Here is a 22,021-nt window from a genome sequence, read left to right as displayed (position 1 = left end):
ATTACTATTTAAACAGGATGAAATAAATATTCAAGTATTATTCCTTACAGCATTTTGTATATGTATTGTTTACCTTTGAATGCTCATAAAATGTATCATATAAAATTTAATCAGTACTTACTGGGCTGAAGATTAGATAGATATTTATCAATATATGAAGCACCAGGTGTGAAGCCACAAGCTTGAGGGGATATTGAACCATCAAATATATGCTGAAATAACAATGGTTGGAATATAACTTCTCCAGGATGCACCTCTGATATCTCACTCTCTAGGATCTGAAACTAAAGTGGAAGAAGCAGATTAGAATTATTAAGTATAATAACATGAAACAAGTGATACCTGAAATGCTCTCCAAGAAATGCCACATTCTTAGCTGTATGGTTGGATCAAATCTTGGTCCAACTTATCACATGTTCTGTTGTGACATCATGATGTTGCAAAGGGAGATAATTCACATGCAGGAAATCCTTACATCTAGCAGGATTATTTTTGGACCCATAGTGTATCAGATCATGAATTTTCATTTCGGCATTCACCATTCATCACCCTTTATGATTATAAAAATTGTCCATATATTAGTCATGACCATAAGTCCATAAAAAAAACCTGATAAGCCTGATACTACGTACACAGTATGACAATAATCCATATCATATCATGATTTCCTTCAATTTTTAAAAAATTAATCTACTGTGAAAGTATTTTTATTCATGGGTGCCAATTTTCGTGGTTTAGGGGACAATGATCAGTTCACAGATTCTTGAATTTGTGGTTTTGACAACTCTATCATACAAACCAATGAAAAACTTCCTTTTCGTTGGGAACCAAATTTTGTGGTTTACCAAATCCATGAAATCCATGAAAATTGATACCCAACAAACAATAATACTTTGACAGTATAAGGTATTGCTATTTGCTTTGAAGAACTGATTTTTTAAGTCAATGTCATTACCCGTATTCAAAATTAATCTATTGAAACAAATTTTGAGTCAATTGACAGATTTTGTCAAAATATACATATATGGACTATATACCTTTATAAAAAAATCGTTTAAAAGAACCACCTTGGAAGTAATTAGATACGAACCTGTTGAAGATGTTTTTCATGTTCTGGTAAAATATCATCTACAACGAGAATAAAACTAAACTATAAAAGAAATTGAAATAACAGTAAGCTTCATACAATGTTCTTAGTGGACAAAACAAACTTTTAAAACTTTTCAGCAGACTTACATGTATTTGTTTTTATTAAGGTTTAGAAGCATGTAAGTCTGCTGAAAACAAACATGATACTTCAGTTGATTCATTTTTCACTTATGTTCTTCTCGTCAATAATGAACCAGAAGAATATATTTAATCCTATCCAATGAAACATTTCACTCATTATTTGACCAGAAGTTGATACTTGGTTCATTTTTTACTACAATAACCCAGCACTGTTATCAAAGGACTTTCAAGGCATATTGTCGGATTTTCATACTAACACATTTTATACACGTAGTTTTCGAGGAAACATGCTATTTAAGAAGATCATCAAATTAAAATTATAATTTGACTTTAAGTGTAAACCAACAAGAAGGCTAGAAACTGAATAAGTAAATTCAGTTGGAATTTAAAAAAAAATCATAATCAATTTGAAATTCACAATTTCAAGGACCTTCCCAAAATTTCAAGTACTTTCTGAGTCCTCAATTTCCTAATTTTTGTTTTCAAGCACTTTTAAGGATTTTAAGCAGCTCTTCACACCCAGTAGATAGATTTACATAGTAATACAGTACCTTCCAGAGGTTCAGAGGACTCAAGTGTATCTTTAACAAAGCCACCTTTCTTTAGTCCTTCCTGCATAGCAAAATAATAGAAAAAAACACTTAATAAGAAATAATCAGTGTATAACTTCTTTACAATCCCCATAGAAGGCTTAGGTTTTGTTTATTACATGTATGTCTTGTTGTTTTTGGAGTGGACGAAAAATTATAAAATATAGTGTCTAATTAATCATTTGTAATACCAGAATACAATTAAATTCCCACAACTACAAATGTAAATAACTGAACAATTGATGAAAACTAATAACAACAATATTTGTAAATGTAAAGACAAACTGCATTACAAAAATCAATTCTTTACTAACCTCTAATTTGGCATGCATCTCTTCATATTCTCTTTGATCTTCTGACTGTAAACAAAGTAAAGTATACTGGTGAATCTGTTTATCATTCGTTTTGATTTTTTTTTATTCAGGGACTGATACCATCACTATGGGCCAATGTTGTCTCAAGACACTTCATAACACTCAAGTAGGGCTGAGTTATATTATTCTCAGTGACCTTTAACCCATATTGCAATCACTTAAAACACAGGAAATTCAAACTTCAATAGTATATTTTTTGGCAGTTTTACAGCAAGTTTACTGTGACCTTCAACCTTTTTGAACTGGAATTACCCAAAGTAAATACCAGTTTTACTAAATGAGTTCATCTATTGAATTAGTAATAATGAATCTTAAACAGTTTAAGTTGACCTCTGTGGTCGATGACCTGTTAGGAGTTTCAGTAGGTGACCACTATGTTAAGGTGTCTATTTAGATGACCTGTTAGGAGTTTCAGTAGGTGACCACTGTGAAGGTGTCTATTTAGATGACCTGTTAGGAGTTTCAGAAGGTGACCACAGTGATGGTGTCCATTTAGATGACCTGTTAGGAGTTTCAGAAGGTGACCACAGTGATGGTGTCCATTTAGATGACCTGTTAGGAGTTTCAGAAGGTGACCACTGTGAAGGTGTCTATTTAGATGACCTGTTAGGAGTTTCAGAAGGTGACCACTGTGAAGGTGTCTATTTAGATGACCTGTTAGGAGTTTCAGAAGGTGACCACTGGAGTGTGATAGATTGATTGATTGATTGTTGGTGTTTAACGCCTAAGCACAATATTTCTCCTATATCCAGGGGATAAACATAAAGTGGATGATAAAATGAACATGAAATGATGATGAAATCAAAATGGGATGGGACACAAGGATAATAGGGTCGCCACTGGAAATAGGGAGAGATAGGTAGGGTAGGGCAATTTAGCCTCCTGGGGTGGAGCACAAAGGTTCCTACTCCTATCGAAACACCACTGCAGGGTTCTAACGTGCGAGGAACATGGCATCTCTCCCAAAATGTTGCACCACTATAATTTGTGGTCAGGTTTTCCACATTATGGCTTAATGATCCCAGCATGCAGCATGCCAAGGTTACCCAATTCAACCACCTGGGGCACACAACCCAGATGCTCTGTGGGTAGATTCCCTGCCATGGTTCTGAGTACTATTTACTCTTAGGGCAGCTTAGTGCTGCTGCAGACCTATTCTTTTGATACCTAGATCCACAGAGCGCGAGCATGATTGAAAAAAAAAAAAAAAAAGAGAAAAAAAAAAGCAAAAACAACTCCCGAAGTTCAAATGACAATATTCTGTTTTCTCAATTAGTTACAGTTCTCTAGAAGTTTTTGCTAAAATGTAATCATATTTTTAGAGGAAATGAGTCTTGACACACTTCTGGTAATGTGACAATTCTGTTGCAAATTTTGTAATGTTTACTTTTATGTAATAAAAGAAGTGCTTTGTGTTTTTATTCCACATAAGCTAATACACATTTCCAAAATCTTTTCTGTATATCAGTAAATTTGATGTGAAGTCTTTTTTATAGTTTTAGTATAAACATCTCCAGTAGTAATAAAAATTATACAACAAAAGATCAACTTAAACCATTCATCATAATGTCATGTTATTCCACTTTCATCCCAAAGTTATTAGGATCTCAAGCCCTTTCATCTGAAGTGGACAACCACCAAGACTTTTTCCTGTAGGTAAAAATCTCTTATCTTGTTTGAAAAAGTCTCCTACTCTCAGCTCTTTAACTGCCTGAATGAAGATGTCTATTTAAATGACCACAGAAAGTAAGATCCATGGTTACAAATTCAATAGAGGAGTTAACTTAGCAAGACTGGTATTTTCCTTGGGGTATTCCTGTTCAACAAGGTCAAAAGTCACAGTCAATTGACTGTAATACAATCTTGAATTTAATATTAGTTTAAACATATTTTATTAAGTGAACGATGAATACAACATAGAAAATACAATAATATGTATAAATGACTACAATTTCGTAACTCTGTATTGATTTGAAATCTACTGAATATACAGACCAATGAAATCACATAGAATCATTTTAAAGATTCCATCTAACAAGCAAGAAATTGCAGAGCTACTAATGACATATCATAAAAAAACATTGTCATAAGGAGTTATCTTGCCCAAAAACAAGCTTTATTACATAGTAGATTGTACTAAATATTTGCTAATTAATTTCAATAGAAAAACCACAGAAAATATCCATTCAACATATCCTTGTTTTTCCACACAGTCAATTATTCATAACAAAAGCATTCTAAAGTCGACTTGAATAATAATGTACTGTTGTCATGTGTCAACATAATGTGGCAGATGCAGATCATTCAAAAAAGAATTTTTAACTGTCAGGTGGATTTCAAATAGATAAGTATGTATGTTTATTCACAAAAACATTAGATTAATGGTACTAGACTGTATCCATTGAGTTCCTGTTGAGCCCTCTTAAAAAGATTGCAAAATAACAAGTTTCATTATATTTGTTAACTTGAAAGAAATAGTTAGTTTTTAAGAAATTGTCAGAAAATAATATATTTGTCCTTCAGAAATTGCCTAATTGGTGTACCAGGACCAAATAAACAGTCCAAGACAACCTGTGGTTCTTCAATTAATGGAAGGTACAAGAACGTCTAGGTTAGGGTACAAAACGCAAACAAAATAAAATAAAGGTTCATGCATATTCAAGATTCTGGTTTTAATCTTAATTTTCAATTGAAACATTTGAGTAGGCTAGAATCAGGCAATTAAAACACTCCCTCAAGTCTGAATTCCCTACAATATGAAAATAAAACAATCATCTCATGATATTTCATAATGCATGGTTAAATCCATTTTCAGCAGGTGGTTTTGCACCCTCCAGGACCAGGTTGCTACCCCATGCCTCTTACTGCTTACACTTCCATTTATCATTTGTTATGCCCCTGTTAATAACTAAGTGGACATAAATTCAAAAGTGAGATGTACATATTTAAGAAGCAGTCTTGTGCAATCTCATTTCAGTGGGAGATGAATAAATGATTTTCTAAAAAGTGCAGATCTGAGTAAAGAAATGATCATTGTTATGAATCACTTTACCATTGGCAATGCCTGAATTTTATATGAACTGGTACTTAACAATTTCAAATATGAAGTATTGTTCAGTATAATGAAATAAATTAGTAAAAGAACCCATTGTATCTACAATATGGTTTTGCTTGAAACAATATTCAAGAACCCTATAGTAAGACATCTCATTCAGGTAATATACTAATAAAATCCCTAACAAAGGACCTCCAAGGAGGAAATGCTCTCAGGAGATTTTCTGTACAGTATCAAGCACAATAATATGTCACAAGGTCATTATTGTATAAATGTTTAATAAATCCCCATTTTGGTATTGATCTAGGAAATTTATTACATCTAAAGGACTGATTCTAGGCAATGCAAGCAGATACTGAGGGGCTATTATAATCAAAAGTATGTATACAATATACTATTGGTCTTAAAAGTATTCCAGAAAAGTGATACATGTACAAAATACACCATTTTACTATACATGTATAGAAATAGCAAATTCAATGCATTGTTAATTTATTATATTAAATTTATTGAGATACAAACAAACTCAAAATCAAACAAATTATTGCTTCAAAGTGCAATAGTCATGCAGATAGAAATTATTGCGTCAAAGTGCAATAGTCACGCAGATAGAAATTATTGCGTCAAAGTGCAATAGTCACGCAGATAGAAATTATTGCTTCAGAGTACAATAGTCACGCAGATAGAAATTATTGCGTCAAAGTGCAATAGTCACGTAGATAGAAATTATTGCGTCAAAGTGCAATAGTCACACAGATAGAAATTATTGCTTCAAAGTACAATAGTCACGCAGATAGAAATATTGCCATTCTGAACAACTTGACAACTTTAACCATACTCCATTTTTCAATTTATCTTATTTCTAATAAAGCATTTTGCTTTTAAGCCCTACTGTATATTGGGATATTTTGGCATCAGGTTAATTGGTGCGTTTAATTTTGGTGGATGCCAAACATTTTCATTGACAATTCTAGCAGTCACTAATTTTGGGGTGTTTAATTTTGGCACTTTTAAGACAGGTGCCAAACATGCCAAAATAAAAATACATCCAAAATTTCCTATCACAGCCTATGTTCCATTTTAAGCCATGGCAGTCACTTTGATTTATCAACAATTTAAAATACAATATGTATATAGTAAATTTCTATTCTAGGCACATCATAAACAATCTAAAGTAACTATGGTAGACCCTAATAATACCCAACAAGACACTAACTATGGTAGTATTCAAACAGACCCTAATTATACCCAACAACAGACTAACTATGGTAGTATTCAAACAGACCCTAATAATACCCAACAAGAGACTAACTATGGTAGATTTCAAACAGACCCTAATTATACTAAACAAGCATAAACTTCCAGGAAAAAAATGTGGGCCTCAAAATGAGTGTCTGGTTAATTTCTAAAAAGGACTCAAAGTTTGTTAGTGTAGATTAATTTATTATTTGTTTTAAAAAAAGATAAAGAATGCCTGTAAAACTAATACTGCTCGATTCTTCTTCTTTTTGACTCACTTTATTTCATAACCCAGATAATTTATTCACAGCAGAATAGATTTAGATATAAGACAGAATGACATCAAAGTTTTAAAATCAAACTGCATTTATTTTCAAAATTTTCACAGAAAAAAGCAATGTACTAATGTTAATATGATGATAGTTTTTTTTTCCCTTCTTACAATCCATTTTCTAAACAGTTAGGACAGTTGAACCTCTAAAATACCAAGACTATCACTTGTAATGTTTCCTTGTGTTCAAACTTCATAATGATAATCCATTCATTTTAAATAAAAAAAAAAGATTACATCATCTTCATCATTATCAAAACAATTTTCAATTTTTTATTCGCAGTCATATTGAAAGTAGAAGAAAGTTCTTTTCTAGAAGATGTTGTGAAGTAAGAAGACTAACGATACATTAATATGCAGAAAAAAAAGGGGGATGTATACCTTGTCATATCTTTCTGATACTAGCTGGTCTAGAGAGAACTTGGATGACAACAATGAGGACTTAGTAATATCAGTCAGATCTGGTTCAGGTGCAGGGCTACATGGTCCTGGTGACTGTAACAGAAATAAACATGTGATTTAGGATTCTAAATAAGATCAAGGTACATAAGAAGAATAGTGAAAAAAAAAAAACATTAATACAACATTTAATTTAAAATACATACTCAAGATCCTTATCAAAATTCTGTAATACTTACCAGTATATTTATAGAAACATGCCTATCATTACTAAACATGCTCGAAATTTTAAATCTAACAGCTTCAGGCTAGCTAGTTTTTGTAGAAACAAATAACATGTATCAGTACACAGAAAAAAAAACAAAACTAACATTTTATATGTACATATGATTTCTGACTAGACATTTGCATCTTAATCTAAGAACATTTTTATGCATTATTCAAGTTAACATAAAAATTTTATCAATATATCATTTCAAACAACACATAACTTTCTTATATTGGATTGTATTAACACTACAAACAGCAATGTATCTGGTAAAATTGTTTCAATTCAGTTTCTATAGTAGTAAATACCAGAAGTAAGTATCAAATGGCAAAATAAGGGGACAATTTAGGGACATAAAAGTGCATGGCCTTAACATTAGCACAGACAACAAAGATGATCTACATAGTCACAAAGTGTCTTAGTGAATAAAATACAATAACATAGGACAGAATATGAGGAAATTACTGTAAAACACAACAAAACACTGAAGAATGTGCAGTATGAACTCCCACAAAAAACAATTGGCTCCCAGGAGCCTGAATTGCCTACCTGGTTGAATTTTGCCTTTCAATGGCAATAAATTGAACAAGACGTTGTCCAACAATTTTGACTCAAGAAGTCTTTGGTAGAGCTTATCATAAGGATCATTTCAACAATTGAAAGTTTCTTTTAGTCTATCATAGTTTTCAAGATATTGACTAAAACCTGTTAAAAAAAAGTCATTTTTCCCCTTTCAAGGGCAATAACTCTTACAAGGAGTCATCTGACAACTTTTATCCCTGCAGACTTTTGTAGTCCTAATAATAAGGATCATTTCAACTAATGAAAGAATTTGCCTAAACCTAAGGGTTTTGGAGATATATGTGAAAAACTACTGTCTGACGCCTATGTTCTATTTTTAGTAACGGTGGCCATGTTTTTCGACGAATCAAAAATCCTCACATCAGTTCTATGCAGGATACCCCAAGGAACATTTATAACAAGTTTGGTTCTAATCAGTCAAGTAGTTTCAGAAGACAAGAGTTTTGTATAATTGTTGGCCAGGTGAGCTAAAAACTGAGGATGACATCAGGTGCTGCAGAAAGTTACATATGTCCTGCTCCATTAGTGGCATATGTCAAATTGCAAGCGAGTCACTCCCTGACGCACTCTGCCAAGGCTTGCAGTGAGGTACCATAACATAGAAAAAATAGAGTAACCCCATGTGCAATTCACACCTGGGAGAAACATATAACTAAATATATCCATAAACCTCAAGCAACCCTTTAAACAGCTGAGTGACCTGTGGTCACTACCTATATCAATAAATTGTTCAGAGATCTAATATACTTAAAACTGTGTCAGTATCCTTAAATAGCTCAACAATAATCTAACTTCTCAAAGATTAACTATATTCAAATCAAAATATCAAATGATACCAAAAAGATCTAAAATCTTTAAACCAGTGTCAGTATCCTTAAACAGCTCAACAATCTATCTTCTCAAAGATACACTGTAAACTATATTCAAATCAAAATATCAAATGTTACCAAAAAGATCTAAAATTCTTAAAACCTTAAAACAGTGTCAGTATCCATAAACAGTTCAATAATCCATCTTCTCAAAGATCAACTATATTCAGTTACCAAATATTTCTGTAATAATTTCAGGCAAAGAGAATATCTCTATTTGTAGCAGAACCTAGGAAACATGATTGTAATCATAAGCAGCTATAGTTGGTCATGTCCTCCCTTGAGAAAGAAGAATAAATTATCAATACCAACCTCAATATTATGCTTCTTCATCTAAAACTTCTACACTACCAATTAAATCAATTTGTTTTTCATTTAAATTCTATATTTAAGTAATTCAGGTTTGAGGGCATTTCAAGATTAAAAAATACAAAAAATGACATAAACAAGAATTATTGTTATGTAATACAGAATGTAGCTGATGAAGTTGTCATGGTATATAATCAATTAAAGAATTAAAGGACCAATTAATCACCATCTGTGACCTGTATCACAACCAACTTTACTTTTAACAATAGATATGGATCCAATCAACAGATGAAAAAGGATAATAGGATATAGAATGCTGAGCATGCACAAAAATTAATCAAGTGACTTTATCATCTGATCAATAAAGTTGCATGCAATACTGAAATGAAAACCATAAATACATTGTTTTCCACAGATTATGATAAACTCGTATATAAAATTAATTCAATCTGACAAGATGCAGGTACATTGATGTCTGAAACAAGTTTACCAGATCAGACTGCAATTCAGAAAGACAAAGAATTGATACAGGGACAAGCTAACCAAGACAGGATTACCAAAAAAGGAAGCAGGGACAGAATGTCTAGGACAAGAAGACAATTCATCAACAGCAATGGTGCACCAGTTGAAGTGTTAGCTGAGAAATTAGTCTTTTACTATAAGTTCTCACCTCAAAACAGGCAGTCAGTTTTGTTGGAGTTCCTGGGATAGGCCTGTTACTAAAAAAAACAAAAGAGATCAATGCAAAAAAGTCTGTTACAGCAATAAAATACATGATTATGTGTTATAACTACACCATTTTCCATAAGAAGCTGTATTGAGATTTTATCTTTGTCATCAGTTGTTAATACCAGAAGTCAGTAATGTTGTAGGGCAATTACCATTAGTAACTGCTATCAAAATGGTTTGTTAAAAATCTATTTTTCATAGTAAGAAAATTTCATACTTTTCTATGACCTTTGACACTTTCATGACATTTGTACATATTTTAAAACTTGATATAAGCATGAATTTGCACAGGCTGTTGTGCTAAGTATACTCCCACTTGTACATGAAATTGATATCAGGCAGCTATCACATACGACATATGTTCAATACTTTATGAATTACAGATAACACAAAATAGGCACTCTTGACAAAAAATGGCTGAATTCAACATGTAATAAATGTAGAATTGTTTTTTCTAAAGTTTCTCTATAATGCCAAAAAATAATAATCTGTTTGTTTCTTGTTATCCTACCTACCGTAGTTTTGTGCCTACCCAATACATTTCATGGCCATTTTGGCTCAAGCACTGTTTAAGTCTAGATTGTTTCCCATTTACTCAATGTAAAATGTTATTGAAAAATAAAATAATTTCCCTATCTACCTATCCTATTTTTGTTCTTGCTGGTAGCAAGAAACCAGACTATTATTTTTTCTGCCTAATAGAAGGATCTAACCTACAATACTCGGTTTGTTTGAATTTGAATAATATAATTTCTACTGGGGTATACAATTTGAGTTACAAATTACACAAAGTATAGTACAGTCCACAACATAAAAGACAAAAAAATTGCTTCAAGAAGCTCAAAAAAGTGGGAAAAGATTACTGTGAAAGTACTTAAATTCGTGGATACCAAATTTCATGGTTAACAGAAAGTACACAAGTGTGTGAATTCTTGAATTTGTGGTTTTAAGGTTTTCATTACACACATCAATGGGAATCTGCTTGTCCTTGGGAACCAAATTTCGTGGTCTGGTTCACCCATGAAAACCATGAAAATTGGTACCCCACTAACAATAGTACTTTCACAGTATTTAATTTTCCATAACAGGAGGTTTACATCTTCATTGTGTATATTAGCACAATTAGTGACAGATGGGGGGGGGACAAACTAACGGATCATGATGGAGTAGAGCAGCTACTAGACTTGCTCTCACAATTGGTAACACAGGTAAAAATGAATAAAACCAAGAGAACTTTCAAAAGGTATTCCAATATTATATCAGTACCATTACATTAGACCACTGACATTGGTACTAGGCATAGTAACTGTGCTAGTATAAATGTTTTAACCAGTTATATTTTGTAATTTAATTTTTTTTTCAGAATTTTTTCAACTGACAAGAAAGTCTTATTTATAGAGGACAAAGTCCTCATAACGGTAATCAATGTGAATTTAACCTTTGACCTTAGAAGAACTGAGAGCATGAATTCAGTCATACTGGAACTTGTTATGCCAAGGGCAATACAAAGAAAGGATCTTTTTTTAATTTCATATCTTTACAACAATAAATAATTATAGCTCACATCCTAAATTTTTCATAAATTATGAAGAACTATCAATCCTACATGACGTACATTTTGTAAAACTGTAAAAGGCATAAGGTCTCTTATTTAAAAAAAAATATATCAATATATTCAAATTTGTTCTCTTACAATTTACACCTGCCTCAGGCAGATCTGTTAATACTTGAATATGTATGATAGTAAGTCAAAGAAACAAGTCAATACTAGTAAAGCCATGACGGAATTATTAAATGGTTCCAGGGGTTAAAATTACCACTAATTCCTGATCCAAGAGCCTCAATTTCAAATATCATTTACCTAGGCCCAGGACCTACCATACTTTTCATTTATCTTATATATGACTTTCACTTTCTCCTGGTGGACCTTTCATTTAGGATGCAAAAAAGTTCAGGACTTTTTTCATATGAACGAATATCTGAACTCTTGGGTTTTCATATGATTAAGGACACATTCTAAAATTTATTCTCAATTTTTGTTTGATTGGATGAGACAATTCTCAAAAATGTGACAGACACTATAACAAGAATTCAATACATATCTAGCTGTGAAAATCTATACTCTGAAATTGAACCTGGTTTCTAGCACTTTAGCATACATGCTCAGCAGACACTACAACATGATGTAAATTCATATAGGAACCCAGTGAAGATCTCATGAATTAAGTGATTGTGGTATATCAAATATTAAATAATAATTAAAAGCTTTCTATTACAACAAATTCCTCCTTTAAATTATAAGTGTATAAAAAGGAAGGATAGACCTCCTTGAGAAAAGAAAAAAAATTAAAACTGTGAGATGAGTTTACTAGATGATACCCCTGCTCACCTCCCCAGAAACCAGGAAACCCAAAAAGTGATTAAATAGGAAGTGCACAATTGAATTATCTGTTGAAGAATTTGTGACATTTCATGGAGTTCCATTATGTGGTTTCTGACAGTTACTTAAATTTTCAGAAATATCAAACAAAAACATAAATGTATATTGACATAATATTGACATAATAAGTAAACAATTAGCATGACAAGTAAATACCAGTTCCCAGACACAATTTTACTAAGCCAATTACAAAGCAGAAATTAGTGAAACCAGAAGTGAACATAAATAAAACAAGAGGTCCCTAGGAGCCTGAATCACTCAGCTGGTTAAATTATTGTCTATCAAGGGCAATAAATTTAACAAGGAGTTGTCCAACAATTTTGACTCAAGTAGACTTTTTAGTAGTTTTCAAAATATTGGCTGAAAACTGTAAAAAAAAAACCCTAATTATAATAAGGATTATATCAGCAGAGGAAAGAATATGGCCAAACATAACAGTTTTGGAGATGTATGAGAAAAACTTTTGACTGACCCCTTTGTTCTATGTTTGGTAAAGTAGCCATGTTTTTCCACAGGTAACAAATCCCTACAACAGTTCTATGAAAAATACCATAAGGAATTTTCATACCAAATTTGGCTCATATTGGTCAGGTAGTGTCTGAGGAGAAGATGTTTTGAAAGATATAACAATAAAAATTGCAAAAAACTTTGAAAAAGAGCGATAACTCCAACATGACTTAACAGATTAAAATGAAAATTTTAGTGCAGACAGATCTCATTATGATGGACACATTAAATCCCATATCAGAATTTGGATAAACCAATCAGTTTCAGAGATATATGGGAAAAACTACTGTCTGACCCAAATGTCCTGTTTTTAGTAATGGTGGCAATATTTTTCGCCAGATCAAAATGGCAATATTTTTCGCCAGATCAAAATCCCCATATCAATTGGTCTAGTAGTGTCAGAGGAGAAGAGTTGAAAAATTGTTGATGATGAAAACAACGGTTGCCAAGTGAAGGCAATAGCTCAAATGCCCATCAGCAAGGTGAGCTACAAAAGAGTGGAATGATAAAATCTGGATTTGAAACGTGGGGGGAGAGGGAATCATGTCACAGTTCCATAGAACATATCTACAGAATACTATTTATTCCAACTTTTATGGACACAGCATGACTAAAGAGCACTGACTCCAACAAAAAGTTGTATTACAAAAATAATGTATAAATGCATTTTATCTTCACAAGTTCCTTTGAATTTTTACAATTGACATTATACTATAATGTATACAGTACAGACTCTGTAGTCATATCTATTTTCATATTCAATATTGAAAAGAGACCCAAAATTACATTCAAACTGATTTTCATAGAAGTACAAGACCACTACTCATTACATTTGGGTAATATGAGACAGGTGTAACCTGTAAAAGGACAAGTTGAACATATTGATATTTAAACAAAAATAATTATGTCTTTAACAGTTTTACATAAACTAGGATTTATTTTTCTTCATAATTTAATAAAACTTTAAGATGTGAGCTATAAACATTTAATGTTGTTTAAGATAAGAAACTAAAAATATCCTAGCTTTGTATTACCATTGGTATTAAAGGTTAACTTCCTGTCAGACTGAAATCAGGCTCTCAGTGCTTTTAAGATCAAAGGTTAAATTCACATTGATTACCATTTTGAGGACTTTGTTCTGTATAAATGAATGCATAAAATATTTGGCTATAAAAGTCTCAATGGCATGCTAAAACTTCCAATATCTAATTACATGTGTTGCATCTATTTTGATAGAAGTATCAATAAATTGTTTTTGTAGGTATGAGCATACATCTTAAAAAGATCAGTATAATTGTACATTTGAATACTTTCAATATACGATATAATTTATTAGTTTATTGGACCACAGTCTGGACTGTATGGCTGGTTTTACTTATTTAAAAGATGAACTTTGTCTTTCTTGGCCTACCTTCTCTGGATGAATCAATAGCTTAACCTATTATGATCTTAATTGTCAGAAAAAAACTATTTTGTATAAAATATTGATATTTTGTCATATGCCACCATATTAGAGAAGCAATATTGTCAATATTGTGAAACTTTCAGTTAGATGCTTAGGGCTGTAAAGTTAAAAACAATGGATCTTACTATTTACAAATATTATACAAATGGTATATATATTTCCTAACTTGTAATGCATAATTCAAGGTGATCAATATTCTATTGTGTTGTTGAACAATGTATGTAAGTGCAAACCAGACTAAAATTTGATGCCTGTTAATATGAATAAATCTTATGCACTGCTTCATGATTATTGTCATTCTTGCTGCTAAAAAGCAGTATGAACAAGTGTCTTCAAAACAGAACAAAATATATTCAGTGTCCCTACATCTAAAATCTTTCAAGTCCCCTCTTACTTAACAACTAAGTAAATCTTACATTCAAAGGTGTCATTTTTTTACAATTTGAAAATCTCAATTCTACCAAGCAAGTGACTCTTTGAAATAACATTTTTTTTTCTATTCACAGCAAAGCAACAGTGAGACATAGAAATGGTCCCCTGAAACTCCTTGCCCATTTTTTCCAAATTGAAGAGGATTTATTGGTATGAATTGTAGAAGTTTACAACACAACTCTATCTTGCTGGAGTTTTAAGACACATGCAACTATAAATCTCATCTTGAAGGAGAGGGGGAGGAAGGAATAGAAATCCTTTTTAAATAATACATTAAATTTCAAAACCCCATACTGAAAAAGTACCCATGTCATTTTGAATTTTCAAACCGTGGTTATCAATGGTGAGTTACAATAACCATGGTCAGCATATGGTTGTATTTTGACTGGTGTGTTTAGTGGCTTCTACTAGTCTAACACATCTGTTTAATGCTCTTCCGATACCCAGTAGTTGAACCCCGTCTAAACTGAACCATCTTTGGAATTGGTTTTGAATAGACAGGTATTTGGTTTACAAAGGTTCAAAATACATTTAAACTTATGAACACTTCAAAAAGTGTCTGGTTTAGACAGTTTTTTTTTTATTTTCCGGGTTTAGCTTGAACCGCTTTTTGGATTTTCAGGGTACTATTTAGAGTTTTTTTTATAGATTTTCAGGGTACGGTTTAGAGAGGTCTTTTGGATTTTCATAGCATGGTTTAGACAGGGTTTTTTTTCATGGTTTGGTTTAGACAGGTTTTTTATATTAAGGGTAGTTTAGAGAGGTTTTTTATTTTCAGGGTATGGTCAGAGAGGTTTTTTGGATTTTAAGGGTTGGGTTTAGAGAGATTTCTGGGATTTTCAGGATAGGTTTAGAGAAGTTTTTGGACTTTCAGGGTACAGTTTAGAGAGGTTTTTTTTTAAATTTATTTTCAGGGTGCAATGTAGACAGGTTTTTTGGATTTTCAGGGGATAGTTTAGAGAGGTTTCACTGAATCTACAGTAAAGGCTGTAAATGTAGGTAAAACCTAAACCTTGGTAAAAAGTAAACATGACAAATTTTAGTACATTCAAAAATGCAAGGTAGACTTAATTAACCAAACTTCTAAATATTACATTATTTACATTGTATACCAAAGATGATGCATCTTTAAATCTGTTCAGAATTAAATTGATCATTACCTTTAATGACAAATTTTATCTAGAGTTCTCACAGGGTAAAGAGTACATTAAATTATTTATTACATGAATTTCTCATCAGGTTTACAGATGAACTTTAAAAAATAAAATAATAAATAAATCAGGTTTACAACAAACCAATATCTCTCTGAAGATTGGATTCATACCCAAGTAGTTTCATTATTTACGACTTCTTAGATTCATTCATTTTTGTTTTCATATAAATATAAATTTACCTCTATACCAAATGTTAAATAAATATATTACATTATAAGAACTTCTATACAATATTCTCCTAAATTTTACCAGCAGTTTGGGAGCTGCATTCATGTGTATATAATCTTATCAAAAATGTCATGTTTGAGAAAAACTTGGTTTTAAAAAAATGTGGGTTATCCTTTTTATCCTTTAAGTTTATTATGGGTTTAGAGAAACAACTTAAGTCCTAATTCTAAGTTCTGTATAAAAATTAAAAATTGCGCTTTTGCACCAACCATAAGAAAAACACTAGACTTACCTTGCTTCTTCCAGGGAAAAAAGAAAAGATGGGGCCTCCAAATCGTCATCAGATTCCTCTAAGTCAATATCCTCATCACTTCCTGCCATTATAAATATATAAAGAGCTGAAAAACTACTACCTACTCCAATATTATTCAATGCACAACTGTCCAACATACATTTTGTACATTAATTTCATTACTAAAATCCTATTTCATATTGTAAAGAAATGTACATTCTGTTGTTACAATCATTGATCAATGCTCTAAATATTGAACCTGTTACTCAGGTAGTATAGACATAGGATCAATGTTACTGGTACATGCAGACTTTCCCCATAAAAATTTTACAATGAGCTATATTAATTTTACTAGGTCATACAATACAATGTAAACATTTTATGTCACAGTCATCAATAATGTTTTTAATAGCCATGTAAAATGTAAAATCCCAAGTACAAGTTGATGACCTCAGACTGTATCTTATCTCATGCCAGTAAACAAGCTTGTAATGTTACTTTCTTTTGATTCCTAATGTAGTGAAAGCCAGGAGACAGAGGATCTAAATGGACTTTAAATTGTGTTAAGATGGGAGCACAACTGGTTTGTTAAGAAGACAGATAAACAGACTACTTTTCATAACAAAACCATATCTACGTCACCTTGATAAACACTTTCTGCTGTTATTAGTTTCTAAGAAATCAAGTGAATAGATTTATTCATGATTTTATTTAAACCATTGAAACAATATACAATGTACATGTACATGTATGGAAGTTTTCTCTTTTTTTTTTATTTCAAAAAGGAATAAAATTACAAAAGATACCATGCCAAGAATTAAATTATCTTTAGATATTTTTGTCTCATTCATTTTGTATACATGTACATGTATAGATCAACCTTAAAAAGGATATTATTTTAGTTCCTATTTATACCATAAGAAACAAGAGATGTCGTGATAAGAATCCCTCAACTCTAAACTAATCAAGTTTATACAAATAACAAATATGAGGAAGCACACAATGTTGTAAGAGTAATCAAGGGAACCAAGGTTATAGCGTTAATCAAAAGAATGTAATCCAGGAACAAAGACCAGACATGGAAAACAGACATTCAGAACAAAGAACATAAAGTAATTAAAATCATACATACAAAGTAACAAAAGTAAATGAGCAACTCGGACTCCACTAAAAACTGGGAGCATGGACCAGGTGCACCGGTAGAGTAAGCGTCCTCTGCTTTTCTAGAAACACCCGCCAAGTTGTAAAAAAGGCTATTACCACTTGCTTAAAATCTAATTAAGTTTTATATACAATAAAAATAATACGTGTTTCCTGCTAACCTACCTACCCTAAACATTTTATGGCAATTTTTGGCTTAAGCACTATCTACAATAAGTTTAGAAGGGTGCATACAATGTTGTGCTAAGGATTCCCCTTAAATCTTATAAATTTGAAGGAAGTTGATGTCTAGCACAACCCATCATGTCAATGCTACCTATGTTCACATCTAGTAAAACCTATAACTAATTCAGCTTTTCTTTAATCTATGGCATCATGAGGTACACGGTTCAATTTTTGATGAGATTCATATGTTTAACCTCAAGTTAATTGGCATTGTCTGGACATCAGAAAAATTCTTGTTTCTGGCCACTTTTAGGCCCATAATTCCAAATGCTTCATGTAACAACCGTCCAAATGACCCCCAGCTTTACTTATGTGGCATTGCTTCTTGTGGTACCATTTTAAAGAAATCCATTCATTTCTACTGAAATACTTGTCCAGACATCAGGAAAATGCTTGCTCCTAATTCCTATATGGTTCAAGTCACAACCCCAAAAATCATCCAAGCCTTCATTTTGTAGTATGGCACCTTGTGTTAGAATTTTGCAAAGATCCATACAATAATACTCAAATTGTTGTATGGATCTCAAATGTTTGGACAATGACTGGGATGACAACAATGACAGTGCCATATAATTAAATGACTGCAAGTTTTTTGCGGCAGTACAAACGTCAATAGAATAAATTGCAAAAGCCATTTTAAAACTTCATAAGAAATAAAACACTATCAATTCAAGTGACATATGTGTAACATGAACAACAGAGTACTGTTATATGTAACAGAATTTCAGATTCACAGAACTTCATAAAGTTCTCTGTAGTCTTTCTGCTTAAAATATGTGATTGGAAAGTTATTAGACTTTCATAAAGCATACAACGATTTCATTAAAATCTAATAACAGTCCTATAATTAGCCAATGAAAAAAATAGGTACTGTCAAAACCATACAATGAACAATAAAATAGACTTACCACTGTCATGATCTGGTATAGCTGTAAAGGTATTCTGAATGTTCTGTGTGACAGGATGATGATCCATATCTTGTTCTTCACTGATGCTCTCTTGATCAGCTGACTGATTTTCACTCTGACTATTTTGTTTATCTTTCTCTTTAGATTTTTTCCCTTGCATTTTTAGCAGTTTTCTATATTCCTCAGGAGTATTTGCCATTTCTAAGCATGACCTGTTCTTTTCTTTCTCTTTTTTCTTAGCTATTTCCTGTTCTGCTTTAATTTTCTTCCACTCAGCGTATGATGAAGCTGATTTAAGACTGGCCTCAAATTTTGAAGCTACACTGCTACTGACAGAAACCTCTGTATCTGATTCAGAAGGGTTCCAAGCAGTCTTTACTGGGGTATGATCTTGTGCATCAAGCTTAACCGTTCTCTTTTCAGAGCTTTCTGAGAGTTTCCTGGGAGTTGCTGACAAAACATTACTAAGAGACAATTTACTACTAGAACTATCTTGCAATGTCTTGTCTTGGTCAGTTTGGCTATCATCAACAAAATGTCTAAAACCTGGGGAAGCCAGTTTGGGAGTTTTTTGTTCTCCACTCTGAGACCTTTTTCTACCTAAAGGTGAGAATGCACTATTTGGGCTAGTGGTAATTAGGTCTGGTTGTATTTCTGGTCCAGTAGGTTTGCTGATAGGACTAATCTGTGTGTGTTGCTCATGTAGGGTCATTATATTAAAGGCTGACCTCTGCCTAGAATGGTCGGTGGGTTTTGGTGATAACTTATCAAGGGTCTCCTGACCTGAAGGTTTATAACTAGGTGATGTAACAGTTGTACTGCTTTCATTAGCACTTGTTTTCCTAGTTAAACCTAGATCCTTAGTTCTTACTTCATTTAGAGCTCTCTTAAGTGTAGAAAAATCCATTTTGTCAGTATTAATGACATCAAGTTTAAGTTTGGGAGAACCAAGATCATGGTCATCAATCTTTACAGATTTGTCACTAACGTCATTTTTCAGGCTCCCACCACAAACATCAGGTTTGTTTATTTGACTGGAAGAGGGTACTGTTTCCCTTTCCATCTGGTGATTACTGGTTACATCCATTATATCTTGTCCATCATTGTACTCTGTAGATGAAATAGTTTTGTTTACTGTGCACATTTGAGAAGGAAAAGAATTTGCTATCTCCATTTCTTGAACAGGGACAGAAACAGGATGATTAGAACTAGAAGCAGCAGGTCCAATTGGCATTGGTTCAGTAGTAGGACTAGTTTTCTTTTCTGCTTTATTATCAATTTCTGAGTTATTACCTTGAAGTGGTATGCTTACAAGATTTGATGACTTTGTGCTATTCTCTTCTATTTTATCTGTAAGAGAAATAGAGACCAGATTTGATGAATGGCCAACAGTTTTAAATTTATCATGATTTTGGACAGTCACCATATTCGGTTCTGAGGAAGCATTTGAATCATCCTTTGTATTATCTGCTAGAGGAATGCTCACTAGGTTGGATGAAGGACTTTGATTAGCTGAAACCTCCATTTTATCTTGCAAAGGAATGGTTACCAGATTAGATGGAGCACTTTCTTGTCTTCTCACAGCAGATATCTTGGGACTAACACGATTACCTCTGGGACTAAGTTTTTTCAGATTTCTAACTGGTGTTGAGACTTTTGAGTCCCTAACAGTTTCTGGTGCACCTCCTGCACTGAAGTATGCCTCACTCTGGTAAACATTGAATCCAGTTTGTGGGTTAATGTCTGAACTGTTATCAGATTTTTTTGTCACTTCTTCAGGTTTTTTATTACTGCTGGTACATTCTTTGATCTTATCATTGTCTGTTTTATCCTTTACTTCTATCTTTGGTTCTTTGTTAATTTCTGTCCTGCCTTTTGCGTTATATTTGTCAAAATGATCGTAATTTCTGTTATCATTTGTGTTCCTAGGTTCATAAGCTTTCTGACCATAATCATAACTGTGTGACCTTGACATCTCATGGTGTGACTGTCCATTGTATCTCTGTCTATCACCAGGGAGAAAATCTTCCCTATATCTATTGCCACTGGGTGGTCTACCATATCCTCCACGATTGTCGTAATAATATCGACTATTTCCTTGGTATTGTTGATGTTGTCTTGGATCATATCCAACCTGTCTTCTATCGTAACATGGAAACCCTCCATGAAAGCCATCCCTATTTTGCATTAGTCTTTCTTCCCTAGCATTGTAATAATTTTGATTTAATCTCCCTCTTTGTGAGTTTCCATGAGGACTTTGGTTTCCCTGACCTCTCCAAGGCTGCATGTCTTCTGATTCGTTACTATCACAACTTACAGCTTCGTGTGTTTTCTGGAATGATATTTCCTCGGTATTGCTATCTTTATTGTTATTAATGGAAGGGACTTCTTCTGCAGGTACTCTATCGTCTTTACCTGGAAAAAGAAAGAGTTGTAAATCAAAACAAAAATAATACATGTTTATAATAAGATTAAATACCTATGGTTCACTTGTTTGTTACTGATTTAAACAAGAAAAGCAAAGCTCACTAAAGGAGACCCCTACTCTCAACCCAAGTAACCATGGTCAATTTATGAAAAGTCATCAATCAAAAAGCTGTTAGCACTGGAGGTTTTTGATTCTTGAGAAATTATAGCATGAGCATTTTAAAGATTACCTGATGTAAAATAAAACTGTGGTAATACACATTTGCATTTTACATATTATTAAGAACTACTTTTTCCCACTAATATGTATAAACTGAATGTAAATCCATACTACTGATCCAACCTCATACACATTTACAAATTTTGTTCCATTTCACCTTTTTCACAAATTTTCAAGCCTGTCCAAAAATTCAATGTACATTTACATTCAAAAACTATATTAACAGAGTAGTTATCCTACACTGTAATTATAATCAAATAAAATCAATTTCTGCTTAAGAAAATAATTTCCTCGATGAACAGAAATTTTTCAAAAACTACCACGGTAGACAATTTTATCAATTTGAATTTTCCTGCCAATTTTACTTGATCAAAATCACTGTTCTCCACTTCCTGTTTATTAATGGTAACAAATTAATGATAGGATGGAAAATTTGACTGATAAGTGTGTCAAATTGAACATTCTTAACACATTTTACACTTCTTGACACATTACTGCCAAAACTAAATTCTCTGAACACAATTGATATTACTAAATATCTTTCAAGGCCAAAAAGGGAGTCCTGCAAATCTTCAGTTGATATGAAG

At 32.5% G+C, this 22,021-nt stretch overlaps 1 protein-coding gene across 1 annotated transcript in view; it reads right to left on the bottom strand.

The window, feature by feature from the left end:
* The window catches only part of LOC148621837 (uncharacterized), a 43,854-nt gene that overhangs the window by 13,006 nt on the left and 8,827 nt on the right, over window positions 1–22,021 (bottom strand). The window contains exons 2-9 of the mRNA XM_088576619.1: window positions 18,788–21,202; window positions 16,494–16,575; window positions 9,917–9,965; window positions 7,201–7,314; window positions 2,135–2,179; window positions 1,782–1,842; window positions 1,091–1,128; window positions 122–284 (exon numbers count right to left, since the gene is read on the bottom strand). Coding sequence (XP_088432745.1) covers window positions 122–284; window positions 1,091–1,128; window positions 1,782–1,842; window positions 2,135–2,179; window positions 7,201–7,314; window positions 9,917–9,965; window positions 16,494–16,575; window positions 18,788–21,202 — 2,967 coding nt within the window. The remainder of the gene's footprint in view (window positions 1–121; window positions 285–1,090; window positions 1,129–1,781; window positions 1,843–2,134; window positions 2,180–7,200; window positions 7,315–9,916; window positions 9,966–16,493; window positions 16,576–18,787; window positions 21,203–22,021) is intronic.

This window comes from Perna viridis, chromosome 3 (assembly GCF_037379345.1).
Source record: "Perna viridis isolate PV_CMFRI_1.1 ecotype Kerala chromosome 3, ASM3737934v1, whole genome shotgun sequence".
NCBI classification, from domain to species: domain Eukaryota; kingdom Metazoa; phylum Mollusca; class Bivalvia; order Mytilida; family Mytilidae; genus Perna; species Perna viridis.
Note: the sequence above shows the minus strand (reverse complement) of the source record. Positions and strands in the feature narration are given on the sequence as shown.